The 18602-nt window shown below is 44.7% G+C and overlaps 1 protein-coding gene across 4 annotated transcripts in view; it reads right to left on the bottom strand.

The window, feature by feature from the left end:
* The window catches only part of CABIN1 (calcineurin binding protein 1), a 372633-nt gene that overhangs the window by 58493 nt on the left and 295538 nt on the right, over positions 1–18602 (bottom strand). For all 4 annotated transcript variants that reach the window (XM_073629206.1, XM_073629207.1, XM_073629208.1 and 1 more), the window contains one exon: positions 4788–4951. In XM_073629206.1, the coding sequence (XP_073485307.1) occupies positions 4788–4951 (164 nt within the window). The remainder of the gene's footprint in view (positions 1–4787; positions 4952–18602) is intronic.

Here is an 18602-nt window from a genome sequence, read left to right as displayed (position 1 = left end):
GGGTCTGTGCAGGCTCTGATGTAAGGAAGCAGGAGGAGCTGGGGAATTGCACACTGAGCAGAGAGTAAAAAGGGTCACTGTGATTACAGAGAAAAGGGGGGGGGGGGATAATTGCAGGGGCACTGTAATATAAAGGGGCCTACCTGTAAAGAGGCACTGTAATCATTACAGTGCCCCTTTACAGTGCTGTCCCCATTATATCACAGTGTCCCCTGTACATTACAGTGTGGAGGACACCGACACCAGCCACCCCCCGGTTCCTAGAAAAATTGCCCGGTTCCTGGAAAAATTGGCTGCTCAGTCTTAAATGCCCGGGCCTATTTTTTGTCCCAGTCTGGACCTGGCCTAGGATATAAGAAGATTGCCAAGACCCTGAAACTGAGCTGCAGCACTGTGGCCAACACCATACAGCAGATTAACAGGACAGGTTCCACTCAGAACAGGCCTCGCCATGGTCAACCAAAGAAGTTGAGTGCACGTGCTCAGTATCATATCCAGAGGTTGTCTTTGGGAAACGTATGAGTGCTGCCAGCATTGCTGCAGAGGTTGAAGGGGTGGGGGGTCAGCCTGTCAGTGCTCAGACCATATGCCACACACTGCATCAAATTGGAAGGCCCTCAAACAGTTTGCTGAAGACAAGCAGACTAAGGACATGGATTACTGGAACCATGTCCTGTGGTCTGATGAGACCAAGATAAACTTATTTGGTTCAGATGGAGTCAAGCGTGTGTGGCGGCAACCAGGTAAGGAGTACAAAGACAAGTGTGTCTTGCCTACAGTCAGGCATGGTGGTGGGAGTGTCATGGTCTGGGGCTGCATGAGTGCTGCTGGCACTGGGGACCTACAGTTCATTGTGGGAACCATGAATGCCAACATGTACTGTGACATACTGAAGCAGAGCATGATCCCATCCCTTTGAAGACTGGACCGCAGGGCAGTATTCCAACATGATAACTACCCCAAACACACCTCTAAGATGACCACTGCCTTGCTAAAGAATCTGAGGGTAAAGGTGGTGGACTGAACAAGCATGTCTCCAGACCTAAACCCTATTGAGCATCTGTGGGGCATCCTCAAACGGAAGGTGGAGGAGTGAAAGGTCTCCAACATCCACCAGATCTGTAATGTCATCATGGAGGAGTGAAGAGGACTCCAGTGGCAACCTGTGAAACTCTGGTGAACTCCATGGCCAAGAGGGTTAAAGTGGTTGTACACCCTGTACAACCACTTTTACCTACAGGTAAGTCTATATTAAGGATTACCTGTAGGTGCTTGAAATATCTCCTAAACCTCCACGGTTTAGGAGATATTTACTAAAATGACAAGTGGCGATGACTACGGCGCATTCGCTCTTTAGAAGGGGCACGTCGTGCCATTTCTAATAGGGGTCATGCCTTGATTGGCGGCTCCCGTGCGCATGTGTGGGAGTGACGTCACGCGACTCCGGCCAGTCACAGGCCCCGGAAGGAAGAGGGGTAAAGATGGAAGCTCCCTGCTTGTGGGGACAGCGGCGACATCCGCGATGCATAGTAGCCCATTATGCTTTACCTTTGCAGGGAAATAAAGAGGAAGTAAAACCCATCAGGGTTTACTTCCTCTTTAAGGCAGTGCTGGAAAATAATGGTGGCCACACCACATATTGACACTTAGGCCCCAATTTGGACATTTTCACTTGGGGTGTACTCACTTTTGTTGCCAGCAGTTTAGACATTAATGGCTGTGTGTTGAGTTATTTTGAGGCGACAGCAAATTTACCCTGTTATACAAGCTGTACACTCACTACTTTACATTGTAGCAAAGTGTCATTTCTTCAGTGTTGTCATATGAAAAGATAGAATAAAATATTTACAAAAATGTGAGGGGTGTACTCACTTTTGTGAGATACTGTAGAAGGCAAAGCACGTGTAAGTTGAGATGGGGTAGAGGAGATCAATGGCAGCTGTTGTCAACCCAGGCATTACATCCAATCTGTAAAATCACTGGCTGATCAACAAAATTTTGCTGATTAAAAACAGCCCTACCAAGAAAAATATACTCTATCCTGAGGCTTAGTTTCATTTGCTGGGAAGTGGTTCATTACAATGTTACCAGGCTCTTCCTCAATACATCTATACAGACAAGGATGGGGGGGGGGTGGGGACAACCCCCATCCATACAAAAATTATATAAAACAATAAAAAAAATATATATAAAATAAATAATTATAAAACATTTAGATTAAAGCAAAAACTTATTTTCTTATATTACATGTATCTTGGGAAGTAATATTTTGTCAGCCATCATTTGAAAACCTCTGGACTGAGATCTTGTATCGTTTTTCAAAAAATGAATTTTAGCGGCTCAAGCAAACCACACATAGAGCACTATGACTGCGTGTGTGTGGGCATGTGTGACCTTAAAATGAGGTGGTGACATGTATTTTAAAAAACCAAATCTGTATATAAGAGCCTGAAGCACCTCAGGGCCCCCCCCCAGGTCTAAATCTGGCTTTGTATACAGGAGTTATACTCCATTGCTCCTTGCACCATCACCCAGGATAGGTGGTGGAATCAGTTGTGCTGCATGACAGATAAATGTATTACAACTTACAATCTCCAAACTGTGCTTAAAATTCTGCTTATAATAAGGTCAGGAAGGTGTGTTGCTAAACAGTGCTGCATTAACTTTGGCAAGCACCTCATCTTCTGACCCCCATACTTCAGACCCTTTTCACACTGGGGCCATGGTCGCTTCAGCGCTAAAGCGCCACTCAAAGTGCTGTTTAAGCAGCGCTTTTTTAGCCGCTAGCGGTTTGCTTTTAACCCCAAAGAAGGAGTTAAAAACTCTTGTGTTGCGGTGCTTCGGTAGCGCTTTTCAGGTGCTTCAGAAGCGCTGCCCATTCATTTCAACTAAATACAGCGCTCCCAACCCGTCCCAAAGATGCTGCTTGCAGGACTTTTCCTAATGTCCTGCAAGCGCACCCCCCCCAGTGTGAAAAGTCACACTTGAATGAATGGGAGGTGGTTTTCAGGCGCTTAGCAAAGGCTATTTCCAGCGCTAAAGCACCTGAAAAAAAAAGCCCTAGTGTGAAAGGGGTCTAACTGTTGTAGTGATCTTGTGGGGTTACTACATGGGTACTTTCTTACAGCCAAACTGAGCTTTCAGTTTGAATCTGCTAAATACATTTCAGGCGCAAAAAAGTGCTTAAAGTCTTAGACCCCTTTCACACTGGGGCGGTTTGCAGGCGTTATTGCGCTAAAAATACCGCCTGCAAACCGCCCCAAAACAGCCTCCGCTGTTTGTTTAGTGTGAAAGCCCGAGGGCTTTCACACTGAAGCGGTGCGCTGGCAGGAGAAGAAAAAAATCTCCTGCAAGCCGCATCTTTGGAGTGGTGAAGGAGTGGTGTATTCACCGCTCCTAAACCGCTCCTGCCCACTGAAATCAATGGGACAGCGCGGCTATAGCCGCGCTATATGAGTGGTTGTAACCCTTTTTCAGCTGTCAGAGGGGGTTTAAAACCGCACCAGTAGCGGGCGAATACCGCGGTAAAACAGCGCTGTTTTACCGCCGACGCCCCCTACCGCCCCAGTGTGAAAGCAGCCTAACAGTTTGCTTTCTTTAGAAAGCAGCCACAGAATGGGTAAAAAAAGCCTTTCCCCTGCCAGTATGCGGAGGACCCTTGTTCTTTGTGCAAGCAGAGGTCTCTCTGTCAAGGTTTGACATGCCCCCTACTGAACCAGATCTATAGCTCTGCAATCAGCAAAGCTCACATTGCCTGCTAATTGGAGAGATCCTGCTCTGATCTGGTAGGAGGTGTGCTGGACTTCATCAGAGTGACCACTGCTTCCATGCAGAGAGCAAAGGTTCCTCTCTGCAGAATGACAACAGGGTACGGGCTCTCCTACTCAGAATGTGGACAACTTTTTTGATGCACCTGAAATGTATTTAGCTGATTTAAGGCTTGTGTTGAAGATATCTGCTGAAACATTAGAAATAAGTGGATTACCAAAGCCAAACCATGACTCAAATGACTGGAAAGCCTGGTACACATGATGAGATTATTGGACGAATGATTGTTTGTTTTTTCTTTTGCATGTCAGTCTCCATATCAAAAATGAAGGGTTTCAAAAGTTACGAAAATTCTTGTAGACCAGAATAAAAATTCGGAATGTCATGTGTTGCATTATATTTGTATTTTCGGATGAAAACTGTACTGCTTAAACGAAAATTGTACGTTCTGGTATGGTACGAGGAAAAGCTTTGTGTTTGTCTCTTCGGATAATTTCAGGTGAACTGACGTGATCGGCTCTTGAAAGTTGTGTACTAACGTACATATTATCGTACAATCGCTTTGAAAGCGGTATTTTTTTGTCTGATTTTCTGATCGTGTGTACTAGGCTTTACTCTGTTAGTTTGCATAAGGTACATAAGGAGCAAGAAAAAAAAAACTTGTGTGGAAAATGATAGCAAATGATTTGCAGTGCATGCAAAATCCAACTGATAGAATTCTTCTGAGGGCTCAAGGCCTTGTTAAAATAATGCGATAATGTCATTTACAGAAAGTGTATTCATGTAATATAATTAGAGCAGCCAGTTCAGCTGTTTTCACCTGGACACAAGTGAATTAACCACAGTGCACTAATGGTATGCTGAACGCTTTCAGTGGTTATTGGTCCCTCAGTTGTAACTTTTAAGGATGGATTGGAAGTAATTACATGATGCATATTGTAATACATGTCTGCTTTAAAACTGCTGGTCCTGCATTTCTGAGAGTAATAAAGGCAATAGATACTGAGGCTGACACTCACTTCCCCTGATCGGGGGTCCTCTGTAGCATGCAAGAGATTTTCAGTAGCGTGTTGGAGTCTTTGAGCTGGGCCAGAACGTTCAGAAGGAGAACGATGGAACGGTTCATATGAGAAGCAAAACTGCCGGGGCGATCTATCTCATCCACAGGTATCCGCCAGATTCCCTGAAAGCCAGAGAAATAAAAATATATTTAAAAAAAATGCAAATGACATTTTGCAATAAGAGGCTTTTGTAAAATGAACATATATAAAATGTTTTTATTTTGCCATTATACATACATGAACATTTGGAAACAAATCTACTTGATGTAAACAATTTTATCAGTGTGTGTTAAGATTTTAAAAACCTGATTTTTCTTTAGTGTTTGTAATGGTATATTTACATAGCGGAGCCATATTTACGCATTACATAAGCTGGCTCCGCTTAGACCCCTTTCACACTGGGGCACTTTGCAGGCGCTACAGCGCTAAAAATAGCACTTGCAAAAGCACCCTGAAAGAGCCGCTGCTGTGTCTCCAATGTGAAAGTCCTGAGGGCTTTCACACTGGAGCGGTGCGCTGGCAGGATGGTAAAAAAAGTCCTGCTAGCAGCATCTTTGGAGTGGTGAAGGAGCAGTGTATACACCGCTCCTGCCCATTGAAATCAATGGGGCAGCGCGGCTATATCGACTGCAAAGCGCTGCCATGGTTTTAACCCTTTCTCGGCCACTAGCAGGGGAGTAAAACCGCCCCGCTAGCGGCCAAATACCACCACTAAAACGACAGTAAAGCACCGTTTTACCACCGATGTGCCCCAGTGTGAAAGGGGCCTTACTGTTTTGTAGTGCTACACGATGGTTGTGCTTTACTGCTTCTTTACACAAGTCTATCACACACCCTGAACTCAGTGTATTACCTGGGTGGGTGTTATTTTATGTCAATATCAATAACACAAACCTGTCATGAGACAAAAATGAATATTGCCAATTCTGACTCTTCCTTCTGAAAATGCTAGTTGCCTGGCTATCATGCTGACCCTTTTGTCTCTGTACATCGCATCACTGACCTGGATCTCAAGTAAGAAGGGAGGCAAAATGATTTTAGTAGTAAGCCCCGTTTCACAACAGTGCAGCTTTGAAATCGTGCTACTTCAGCGCAATTTCAAAGTCGTTCATCAGTGCGATTTGCATTGCCGATTTCATTGCGGTTTGCCACTTGGTTTAAAAGAAATCTATGCAAGTTGCAATGAAAATCCGTAAAAAGTAGTGCAGGAACCTTTTTCATAATCACTGCGACATGGGTTGTGGCTATATGAATGGGTCCATTGCCAGCAATGGGTGGGACTTGTCATGGGATTTGGAACTGTCAAGTCGCACCGGTGTGTACGGGGATTTCATCTACCCTAACAGCAATGAACACAAGCATGTACAAATGTTAGTTACAGCAAAAAATGAATTTTAGGTAAACACTGCAATAACTCAATACTTATAAATATTAATAGCATTTTTGGGAGACGCAAAGAAAAAGCGAAGGGCAAGCATAAATACTTTTCATAACGAAAATGTGACCCAAGGCCCGCTTTAGTGCTGGCCTTTAAGAAGAAGTTGGCTCCCTCCAAGGCAAACCTGCCCTTAATCTGTTCAGCTCTAGAGCTAAACTTTTCACTTTCTGCACACGTGTAAAAATCTTCATTTTTTGGCAATAAAATGACTTAACCCCCCCCCAGAACATTATAGGTTTTCTGAAAGTAGAGGCTCTGTAGAATGAATTTTTTTTTTATTAAATGCAAATTTTCAGCTAAAAATATAATACAATTAATTTTAGTGCAAACACACACAATATAATACCCATTTTGGTAAAATATAAAAGACGAGGTTGCCTTGAGTAAATAGATACCCAACATGCCAAGTCCTAAAATTGTGTGCGTCCGTGATATCACATAAAAAAACGGTGCTCAAAAATCTCCATACATGATGTTTTAAAAGCTTTTACAGCTCATCAGTTTAGAGTTACAGTGTTTGTTTCCCCAGCGTTTTATATTCCTGATATGTGCCTGCTGTACCTTGTACTTGTATGAGAAAGTGTCCTGTTCTCTTTGTATTGCTTCCTTTATGTGAAATCCCTGGTGATCCTGCAGGTCCCTCTGCTTTCCTGTTAAAAACTGACCACACTAAGCAGGAGAGCATACCGTGGTCAGTTCTCTAGCTATGCTGGGAACTCTCTGTGCTCTCCTCCAATAATCAGACTTGTCCTAACACGCCCCCCTTCCACAGCCATTCACTGGGAAGCTCAGTGTACTGCTGCTTCTCCTCCTCCCACCTCTTATGCAGCTGAGAACAGAGGGAATTTGATCGCTTATAAAAAAAAAAAGGAAAAACAAAAAAAGGTATTTATAATGAGTTTTTTATCTATACACAAATGTTTTCCCTTTTATTTCAGTTTTAAACTGAATGGGTTGTTTTACAAGGTGATCATTTACAATCACTTTAACCAGAAGCTCCTGTCCTAGAATTATTTGTCTCACTCTGACAATTGCAGCGATACGTCACACTTGTGGTGTGACTTCAGTTTACATATGAGTGTGCACCCTGGGCTGCGCTTGGGCATGTGTGCAGAGCAACAAGGGTTATAGCAATTAAAAAAAATGTAATACATTATACTTTTTTTTTTTTTATTTTTACTTAATTGCTATCACAAAGGGTTAATAAACCCCCATGTCATAGCATTGGGCAGGTGACAGGTAGTCTTTATGGAGACATTAGGGGTCTAATAGACCTCAATATCTCCCCTGCCCTTCACACATCTAACCAAGCAAAGACCTGCTTAGTTAGATGTGTCCCGTGGCTGTACCAGCCAGGAAATGGTGGACCTCCTCATGGAAATCATCATAAGCTATCAGCTTATGATTACAGGTTCACTCTTTGGACATACGTCGTACGTTCAAAGAGCTGAAGTAGTTCATTTATCCACTGCTAACACATTGGATGCGATGAGGTGTCATTGTGCTCTTGCGGGGTGTCCAGTGTGTCCCTGTGCCTTCATGGAGGAGAGGGCTCCCTCCAGGCAAACCTGACCTTAATGTATCCACTGCTATATGTACTCCAACTTGGAGACTCTCAAATAAAGAGTTAGGACCGCAGTATACAGAGGAGCCTTGGCCAGGCACTGCGGCTTTCACATATATTTACAAACGTGTGCAACTAAACCCTTTGGATTTTAACGTGACTTGTCAGATAGGGTCAATTTGGTTTTCTTGCAGGCTAGCTGGTAGGTGTGCTGGCAAATTGGAAAAGCTCATAAAAAGCGCACCAGTGTGAAAGTGGCCCAAAGACACACGTGCTGAAATCAGCCGTTACAGTAGAAATAGGCCGACATTTGGCCCATGTTTACAGCTGCTTGTCTGACAGAAGCCGATCTTTCTGTTGAACAAGCATGCTGGAAAAGCAGCAGCTGATCGGCATCTGATCTGCACTCTGAGCCAATGGCTGCAAGCACTGACCGGTGTGTTCTGGTGTGGGGGGCGTCCCCCTGTCAGAACACAATAGCACAGTGGGGGTACTAACATTGCATAGTTAGTACAGAGACCTCCTCCTCAGCGACCTCCCCAGCAGGCTAAACAACATTTTATTTTAACATGTGTACTAGGAAATGGCACCTGATTTAGTGCAGGTTCCAACCAGGTCCCCTGAGACTTGTTGAGAATCATAAGAGGTGTGCACTGCAAAGTCACAAGGGGAAACAGGAAATAACATTTAGAATATTTGTTTGTGACATACAAAAGAAGCCGAGTAAAACAAATGCAAACTTTTAAGTGTGCACAGATCTTTTTCAATGATCCTATCGAATGATTTTCATGATCAGCTTGGTTCAGTACATCCTATCGCACTGTATATTCTATTGGGTTTGTTTGGCAGCTCTTATTTTGTCTCCATCCTGTAACTCCCCACTGCCTCTCTGTACTGCTCCCCAAATATTACGTATAATCTGGCGGGCTCTCCTGCTCGTTTGCGGGTTAGTTAGATTGTGCCTAATTAGTAAGCCACCCAAACATCTTGATCGAGCTGGCGTGGGTGGAAGGGGTGTGGGAGGAGGGAGAGAGAGACAATGGGGGATAAGAGACTAGCGTTTACTTCTAATTCTCACTCTATATTTATGCAGTGGCAGATACAAGGGTGCTATTACTGAACGCAGGAATCAGATGACAAAACTACAAACTCTGTGGGAAAAATATGATCAAATGTACTTCTACAAATATATTATGTGTCCTTATGAATTCCCTCTGAGAATTCGGACTAACACACAAGAAATAGAAATCAGATCCTCTGACTGGGAGTATGTATGCTGCACTTCTAACCCAAGAAAAGAAAAATCTGTTATTAAAGCAATGACCCCTAACATATGTACAACCTGACAGCACCATCTGCCATTCCAGCTGTGTACCTGTGTCTGAGTCATCCCGGGCTTTCTCCATACCTCGTCTTCCCAACAGAAGCTGGATTGCTGAGACACTACGGTAAGTGCTGGATTGTTGTAGGAGTTAGATCAGATGACATCATGCTGAATTCTGCTCAGAATAGGACTCTACCTGAGCTTAGCTCTCTCTTTTTTGTAGATCTCAGCCGATTCGCCTGCTTGCATTTAGACAGATGAAGCTATAAGGCTGTTGCATTCATGAAGGCAACCAGCAATGCATTTTCAATCTTTATGGTGACACCAAATATAAACAAACGTGTATGTGTAGTGTATATACTAGCATGGTGAATGAAAAAAAAAAATAGATCTAGTCCAGGGGGTCTTCAAACTTCGTAAACAAAGGGCCAGTTTACTGTCCTTAAAACCTTTAAGTGGGGCAAACTGTGGCCAATGGAGCTAGAAAACGTCCTGGTGTCAGTGGGAGTGAACAATGCCCCTTTGGTATTAGGGGGAGGAATAGTGCCCCATCGTTGGAAGGAATAGTGCCCCATCATTGGAAGGAATAGTGCCCCATCGTTGGAAGGAATAGTGCCCCATCGTTGGTATCAGTGGGAAGAATAGTGCCCCATCTTTGGCGTCCGTGGGAGGCATAGTGCCCCATTTTTGGCATCGTGGGAGGCATAGTGCCCCATCGTTGGCGTCGGTGGGAGGAATAGTGCCCTCCCATAGTTGGCGTCTGTGGGAGGAATAGTGCCCCCCATCATTGGCGTCAGTGGGAGGACTAGTGCCCTCCATTGTTGGCGTCAGTGGGAGGACTAGTGCCCCCGTCGTTGGCGTCAGTGGGAGGACTAGTGCCCCCGTCGTTGGCGTCAGTGGGAGGACTAGTGCCCCATCCTTGATGTCAGTGAGGACTAGTGCCCCATCGTTGGTGCTAGTAGGAGGAATAGAGTGGCAGGAACTATGCCCCATTGTTGCTGACAGTTGGGGGAGTAGAACCAAAAGGGCCAAATAAAACCAAGCAAAGGGCCACATCTGGCCCCTGGGCTACAGTTTGGAGATCACTGATCTAGTCTATTAGATGTTTCTCCAGACCTGGCTTTGGAGATGGATACAGGCAAGAAGGTTTAGTTACAAGATTCTGCCAGCTAATGCTAGGCCAAACAGTGATGTCATTGGTATACAGGGCTGGTGACAGTAAAAGGTGTAACTGGCAGACACCGTGAACAAGCTGGAATGGACACATTCCTTACCTAGCAGGGGGATGTATTATGTGTAGCTTCTGGGTGAGGCATGATTCTGTGAATACCATCACATAAGTTAAAGTTAACACACCTGACACAGCCTACAGGAAGACCTGTGGAATGTTTACCCTGAGATTGTACACTTTACCAAGCTGGCACATGCTCTGCTCCGTCAGGGAGGTATCTGTTGCATGCATTTGCAGCTAAAGAGAAATCCCTTTCTTCTATCCAAATATTGACACGGCTGACGAACTCACTTCTTCTCCGTTGTTTAATCCCTTTGCTAATCTTCCCGGGTCTATAACCCTTTTCTACAAGCTGAAGCAATATCCCCAGCTATACATGCACTGTGCATCCTAGTGATTTGACTACTTGCAGCCTTAATTCACTTGGACTAAAATCTGGCCAATATGAAGACGATCCATTTAAAGCAGCACGGCGTTCTGCTCCCTGCCAGAGGTATACATACACCATTGGAAGGGAGCTCCTAGTACAGGAAAGTAGAGATGTCCATGATTTGGAACAGGTTCAGCTTTTGCCTTCTCTCAGACTTGAAAGGCATCAGTTCCAGACTTTAGGGAGCTAAGAGAGTCCAATGCTGCTGAATAATTCATTCTTTTCCTGTGTGTGCACCCGCAGAGAAAACCAAACAGCAAACACAGGAACACAGCCAGCCTTGCTACTAAAAGGGAGGGGAAAAGGGGAGAGAGATAAACAGAGTTACAGCACAAGAGGACAGGAAGACTAGAGCATCACACAAGAGATGGGAAAACAAGCAGACAAGAGACGGATGAACGGAGGATGCAAAGCAAGATGAAAAAGCTGCCAAAAGATGTATGAGAAAAGGAAAAGCTGATGAGTGCCCTCACTTCCTGCACTTACAGGGGAAGGCTGGGCCTGTCATTACACAACTTTTAAAAGTCTAACAAGAGCTATTTATAGCCCAAGTCATTGAGCCAAGGGAAGCCAGGTCTCCCCTCCTACACATATCTACATACATACATACTCACATGCAGCAACACATGGCTCATATGCTATGAGCTGGGAGGGGGGGGGGGGGCTTCTCTACCTCTTGGCTATTGCTCAGTCTATAATAATAATAATAATGGAAAAAAAAAAAGGTGGGGGTCTGTTTCGCACTGCTTGGCCAATCCCACTTCCAAACTTTGAGAAGAGGCGCACACACTATATGATAGGTAGACAGAGGAGAGAAGCACGATTACCCACTATCACTAGGAAGAAATAGATTTATACATACAAGAATATATTCCTATTCCAAGGCTGACCCACTTACTGACGTGTCATTCTCCATGGTGATTGTACACAAATAGGGGGAATGCCAAGATGAGGGAAGGGTGAGAAACTCACCATCACAGTGAAGAAAGGCCCCTCCAGTCGTACATCCCTGACAATGACTTGAAGCTAGTCCAGAGTTGGGTGCAGCTGGCAGGGAGGGGAGGTGTGCAGATCTGGCCTGGCACAGCCTAGGAAGCAGCACCAGGGGCTGAAAGGAGCAGCAGTGACAGGCTGTCTGTATCTTGCACAGCCTTCCGCTTCACACCCACGCACTCCCCTCTTCCCTCCTGACCCTGCACTAGTCCAGCTTGTTAGTGTGTGTGTGTGTGTGTGGATCTGTGTGTATGTGAGCTTCCTTGGGGCCGCCCATAGCCTGGAGCCACCAATCACACAAAGGCAGTGTATCCTCCCACATGTACACCCACGCACTCAGCCACAGAGCTAATGCACCTAGCAAGCTGTGTACATACATCGTGTGTATACAAACAACTCCCTGTATATGCAGGGACCGCTCTATGCATATGCACCCTTGGCATGCTGTGCACATAGTCTTCCCCATCCATCCCCATACATGTACACAGCTTGCTGCATGTATTAACTCAGTGCTTGTGTACACATTACATGCACACAATGACAACTATGTAGCACTGTATATAAACAGCTGACACATGATCAGGATGACAGCTGATCATTTCACTATGAATCACAATGAAAGCAATGTAAATATCCAAATCTCAGCTGGGGAGGAAAGATAATAGCCATGTCCCTTATCTAATATTACTGTCTATTTCCCTTCTGGAGCATTATAAGCTACAGGATTACCTGGAGATCTACCTGCACTCACTGCAATCCACCTCTCACAGGATTACCTGGGGATCTACCTGCACTCACTGCAATCCACCTCTCACAGGATTACCTGGAGATCTACCTGCACTCACTGCAATCCACCTCTCACAGGATTAACTGGAGATCTACCTGCACTCACTGCAATCCACCTCTCACAGGATTACCTGGGAATCTACCTGCACTCACTGCAATTCATCTCTCACAGGATTACCCGCAGATCTACCTGCACTCACTGCAATCCATCTCTCACAGGATTACCTGGGAATCTACCTGCACTCACTGCAATCCATCTCTCACAGGATTACCTGGGGATCTACCTGCACTCACTGCAATCCATCTCTCACAGGATTACCTGGGGATCTACCTGCACTCACTGCAATCCACCTCTCACAGGACTACCTGGAGATCTACCTGCACTCACTGCAATCCACCTCTCACAGGATTACCTGGAGATCTACCTGCACTCACTGCAATCCATCTCTCACAGGATTACCTGGAGATCTACCTGCACTCACTGCAATCCACCTCTCACAGGATTACCTGGAGATCTACCTGCACTCACTGCAATCCATCTCTCACAGGATTACCTGGAGATCTACCTGCACTCACTGCAATCCATCTCTCACAGGATTACCTGGAGATCTACCTGCACTCACTGCAATCCATCTCTCACAGGATTACCTGGAGATCTACCTGCACTCACTGCAATCCACCTCTCACAGGATTACCTGGAGATCTACCTGCACTCACTGCAATCCATCTCTCACAGGATTACCTGGAGATCTACCTGCACTCACTGCAATCCATCTCTCACAGGATTACCTGGAGATCTACCTGCACTCACTGCAATCCACCTCTCACAGGATTACCTGGGGATCTACCTGCACTCACTGCAATCCATCTCTCACAGGATTACCTGGAGATCTACCTGCACTCACTGCAATCCATCTCTCACAGGATTACCTGGGGATCTACCTGCACTCACTGCAATTCATCTCTCACAGGATTACCCGCAGATCTACCTGCACTCACTGCAATCCATCTCTCACAGGATTACCTGGGAATCTACCTGCACTCACTGCAATCCACCTCTCACAGGATTACCTGGGGATCTACCTGCACTCACTGCAATCCATCTCTCACAGGATTACCTGGAGATCTACCTGCACTCACTGCAATCCATCTCTCACAGGATTACCTGGGGATCTACCTGCACTCACTGCAATCCATCTCTCACAGGATTACCTGGAGATCTACCTGCACTCACTGCAATCCACCTCTCACAGGATTACCTGGAGATCTACCTGCACTTTGCTCCTTCCACCACACACACTCCAAACAGGGGACACAACTATCATTTATGAAATCAAAACTCCAGGTAACCTGCTAATAAACAGAATGGGTCTGTTTTAACTGCCAAAGGAGTTGTCTTTCTGTCCATCCGGTCCTGAGAATTTCACTGCTGAGCCAGAAAGCAAAGCCAGCCTGTAGACAAAAGCTGGCCGTAGATGGATCGTCTTTTTTTTTCTTTGATCAGCCAACCCTGCAAGCTCCTGAACCTCTCCTTTTCCCCCCTCACTTCTGTTTGTTTGGAACGAGCTTTGCACTCCTCTATACACATTGCAAAAAGTCAATTTTCCATCTTAGGTGTGAGCGAAAGAGGGTGGCTATATTTTTACATACCATAAGACCATGCAGAACAATTGTAGCCATTCTCTAACAGGGTAAATATAAGTAAATACAATCAGCACAAATAGTATAGATAAGCAATAAAATACAGCTGAACACTAAAAGATCTTTTGCATAATCCAAAAAGAAATGATATACAAAGGAGTGCAGCGCATATCAGGGCTCAATAAAACATACAAAATGTGATAAAAAGTCCATATAAATCCAGAGAAAAACAGAAAGTGGACTAACAGTCCCAGCAAGCAAATATTCCACGTGAGAAGATAAAATTCCAATGCTAGAGTGACTTTCCCTCCACCTCCAGAGCACTCGCTTCCCTCACCTCTAGGTGTGGACCACTGAGCTAACAGATGGTCAACAACGCATGTCCCATACGGGTATAACCTCCCGGTAGGGTCCAGGTCCACCGACCGATATCTGTAAAATGTGGTACAGCGCTGCGCTAAAAACAAACTAAAGAAGCAGCCAACACACCCGTAGACTCAGGGACAAAAATAACAACAGAAAATTCGAAGTGTGGCGCTATTGTTAAGTATAAGCAGAAAAACTAAGCATAAAATGACATCACAAAATGACAATGTGAACCAAAAAAATGCCACGTGAGCACATGTGACAGTGACTGGTAAGCAAAATAATAATACATATATGTGTTCAAATCAAATAAACATCAAAAACAAATTTCAAATATAAAGTCCAAAACACCAAAGAAAAAATCTGTGATATCAGTGCATAAGCAATGATGAGCAGGTGTTTTCTTGTACGTGCAGAAAAGCTTTAAACCTGGTAGCCTGGTAGATAAATGGACCGTAAAAGACCAGAGGTGCACGGAAGTTTGAAGACAGTGCCAGGACCATCACCAGAAAGTATGGAGGCTTACCGGAAGTAGTGGCCTGAAATGGCATATGCCATACAGGTCAAAGAGGCTTAGTGACCAACAGGTCTAGATGTATTATCCGGTCAGATGTCTTCATCACACAAACCGTGGGGGGGGGGGGGAAGAATTGGTCAGCACGACGGTAACGGTATTTCTACGAACCTTCCAGAACGGCACACCTGAGAGATGAGGGCTCCTCCCTCCTCTGCTGCCACTTCCAGCAGTTTCCTTTCTTCTAGGAAACTGCTGGAAGTGGCAGCAGAGGAGGGAGGAGCCCTCATCTCTCAGGTGTGCCGTTCTGGAAGGTTCGTAGAAATACCGTTACCGTCGTGCTGACCAATTCTTCCCCCCCACGGTTTGTGTGATGAAGACATCTGACCGGATAATACATCTAGACCTGTTGGTCACTAAGCCTCTTTGACCTGTATGGCATATGCCATTTCAGGCCACTACTTCCGGTAAGCCTCCATACTTTCTGGTGATGGTCCTGGCACTGTCTTCAAACTTCCGTGCACCTCTGGTCTTTTACGGTCCATTTATCTACCAGGCTACCGGGTTTAAAGCTTTTCTGCACGTACAAGAAAACACCTGCTCATCATTGCTTATCCACCGACCGATATCCCAAGGGGCAAGTATGGTAAAAGAAAAGCAAATCTAAGTGCTCACTGATGACATTTTTTTTTACAAGGCTTTATTAATACAAAAATGTATACTCACAAGGGCTTCACATATACAGGGCATACCAGAGCAGACACTGAGGGTATAGGATTCCAGGATGGCAGCGGGTGACATCAGGACATGGCTCCTCCCCCATACGCGTTATGTTCACAAGAACTTCGTCAGCGGGGTAGATCGTTTCGCAGATCGCAGTGCCAACTGTAAAATGGTGCAGGAATTGGATCGAATAGGTGTGAACACCCATACGATCCAATTCCAGTGCAGACCAAAAAAAGGGTAGGAGCATTTGGGCGCTTTTTTTAGTTGCCCCTGAACTCTCCTCTATGTTATCTTATCAGTACATCTACACAGGGTCGTTTATAGTCGTTTCTAGGCAGTTGAGTTTAGAAGTATTTTTTGTAAAGAAAAAAAATGCGTTCAGGACGGATGTTCAGAGGAATTTGAAACGCCAAATGCCTGTAACAGCTTGTAAATGTGTGAAAACACAGTAACTCGCGCTTAGCCGCGTTTCGTTTATAGGCATCTTTAATGGAGTTACATTTTTGACTGCAATGCAAAAAACGCTTCTAAACGCATTCTCGACATTTGTTTGCTCATAGCGCTGCACATTTCCTAGAAGCACTCAGGACAGGACAGCTCTGACTGTATTAATTACATGTAACCAAGCTGCCATATTGTAAGTTTAAATTACAGATAATTCCTGGGAGTTTAGGTTTAACTAATACCATACCATGTCTCTGCCCCTGACAGTAAAGAAGAAGCAGCACATTGATCATTTATCGGTTTGCCCTATTTAGTGTGTCCTTTGTTAGTACATAAGCACTGAAGCACAACTGATTGGCTCCTTACACTTTTTCTTCCTTTACCATTCTGGGCTCTGCTGTACATGGAAGCCCGATATCAAGTCTAATGCCCCGTACACACGGTCGGATTTTCCGATGGAAAATGTCCGATCGGAGCGTGTTGTCGGAAATTCCGACCGCGTGTGGGCTCCATCGGACATTTTCCATCGGATTTTCCGACACACAAAGTTGGAGAGCAGGAGATAAAATTTTCCGACAACAAAATCCGTTGTCGGAAATTCCGATCGTGTATACACAAATCCGACGGACAAAGTGCCACGCATGCTCAGAATAAATAAAGAGATGAAAGCTATTGGCCACTGCCCCGTTTATAGTCCCGACGTACGTGTTTTACGTCACCGCGTATAGAATGATCGGATTTTCCGACAACTTTGTGTGACCGTGTGTATGCAAGACAAGTTTGAGCCAACATCCGTCGGAAAAAATCCTAGGATTTTGTTGTCGGAATGTCCGAACAAAGTCTGACCGTGTGTACGGGGCATAATTCTGGTACTTACACTGGTTGCTTTTAAAAATACACTTAAAGCTGAACTCCAGCCTTACACAGCTGCACAGGCTCCCTTCCTGTACTAAAAATACATAACCTGGCCATACACAGTTTGAAATTCAACTCATTGAGAAGGGACTAGCCAAGTTTTGAACCATGCGTGGCTTTTCCTGCTCAACAGAAGTTGATCACAAACTTCCTTAACCACCCTGGCGGTATGATTATTTCAGATTTTTGCGTCTGAAAGCGGTACAATTATTTTGCATAGAAATTTGGCGTTTTATATTGTAGGCCTGTAATTCTTAGCAATAACACACTTATATCTGTCCACCAAGAGTCTAGTAGACATCTCGAGTATGATAAAGTTTGAAACACAAAATCATAAATTATAATATAATAAATAAATATAAATAAAAAAAAAAAAAAAAAAAAATTTCCCCACGATTCACTATCGCTCAATTCTGCAAGTGTTCAAATTTACTATTGCTGTTTTCTAGCTGGTCTAAAGCCACTTTTGACGTAAAGGGACACTTTTGGGTTGCTATGGACAATCTCAAGTTTCCAAACTGAAAGAACCGTATATATAATATAAAACTGCATGCAGGGCATTGGACAAAGCACTGGGGACAAAAGGAAAGTGAAATAATTTCATACAGTACTGTATGTGTTATGATTTTTACATGTTTTTGAATTTGCTGCCAGGCTCCGCCCCCGTGCGTCGCAACGCTCGCAGGGAACAGAGCCCGGCACAGAGAGGCTTCGGGCGGAGGACAGAGCCCGCAGACACCGCGGGGGGACATTGCAGGATCCTGGGGACAAGGTAAATATACCGCTTCAGGATCCTGCAATGCAATCCCGAGTGTGGCTCCGGGTTACCGCTAATGGTGCTGAAATTTAACCCCGAGCCACACTCGGGAATACCGTCAGGGAGGCTACGGAAGTTGTATTATTTACTTTGCATTTTTGTGTATATTTAATTGTATCCATGGTTATGTGCTATATAATAATTTTTTAATCTATGGTATGTCAATAAATATTTTCTATTTTTCTACAATTTTTTGTCTATGTGGTAGTGCCTAAAAAGTCCCACCCCTAGGGGGTTTCTTTTTTTCCATTTTATGTTAAGAGGGCACGCTGTTGGGCAGATATTATGTTAAATCGGAGTTCCAACCAAAAGTGGAACTTCCACTTTAAGGTCTCCTTACCCTCTTTATAAGTGATCACATCTCACTCTGCTCTCAGCTGTATAAGGAGCTAAGAGCTGGGGGAGGAGAAACAGCAGCACACAGATCTTCCCAGTGAATGGGTGTACAGGGGTGTTTGTCAGCACAAGTCTGATCATTGGAGAACAGGCTGAGTTCCCAGCACAGCCAGAAAACTGACCATGCTCTGCTCTCATGCCTAGTCTTGTCAGTTTTAATAGGAAAGCGGAGGGTCTGGAAGGCACAC

This window comes from Aquarana catesbeiana, linkage group LG01 (genome assembly GCF_042186555.1).
Source record: "Aquarana catesbeiana isolate 2022-GZ linkage group LG01, ASM4218655v1, whole genome shotgun sequence".
Classification (NCBI taxonomy): domain Eukaryota; kingdom Metazoa; phylum Chordata; class Amphibia; order Anura; family Ranidae; genus Aquarana; species Aquarana catesbeiana.
This window is presented reverse-complemented; position numbering and strand designations above follow the sequence as displayed.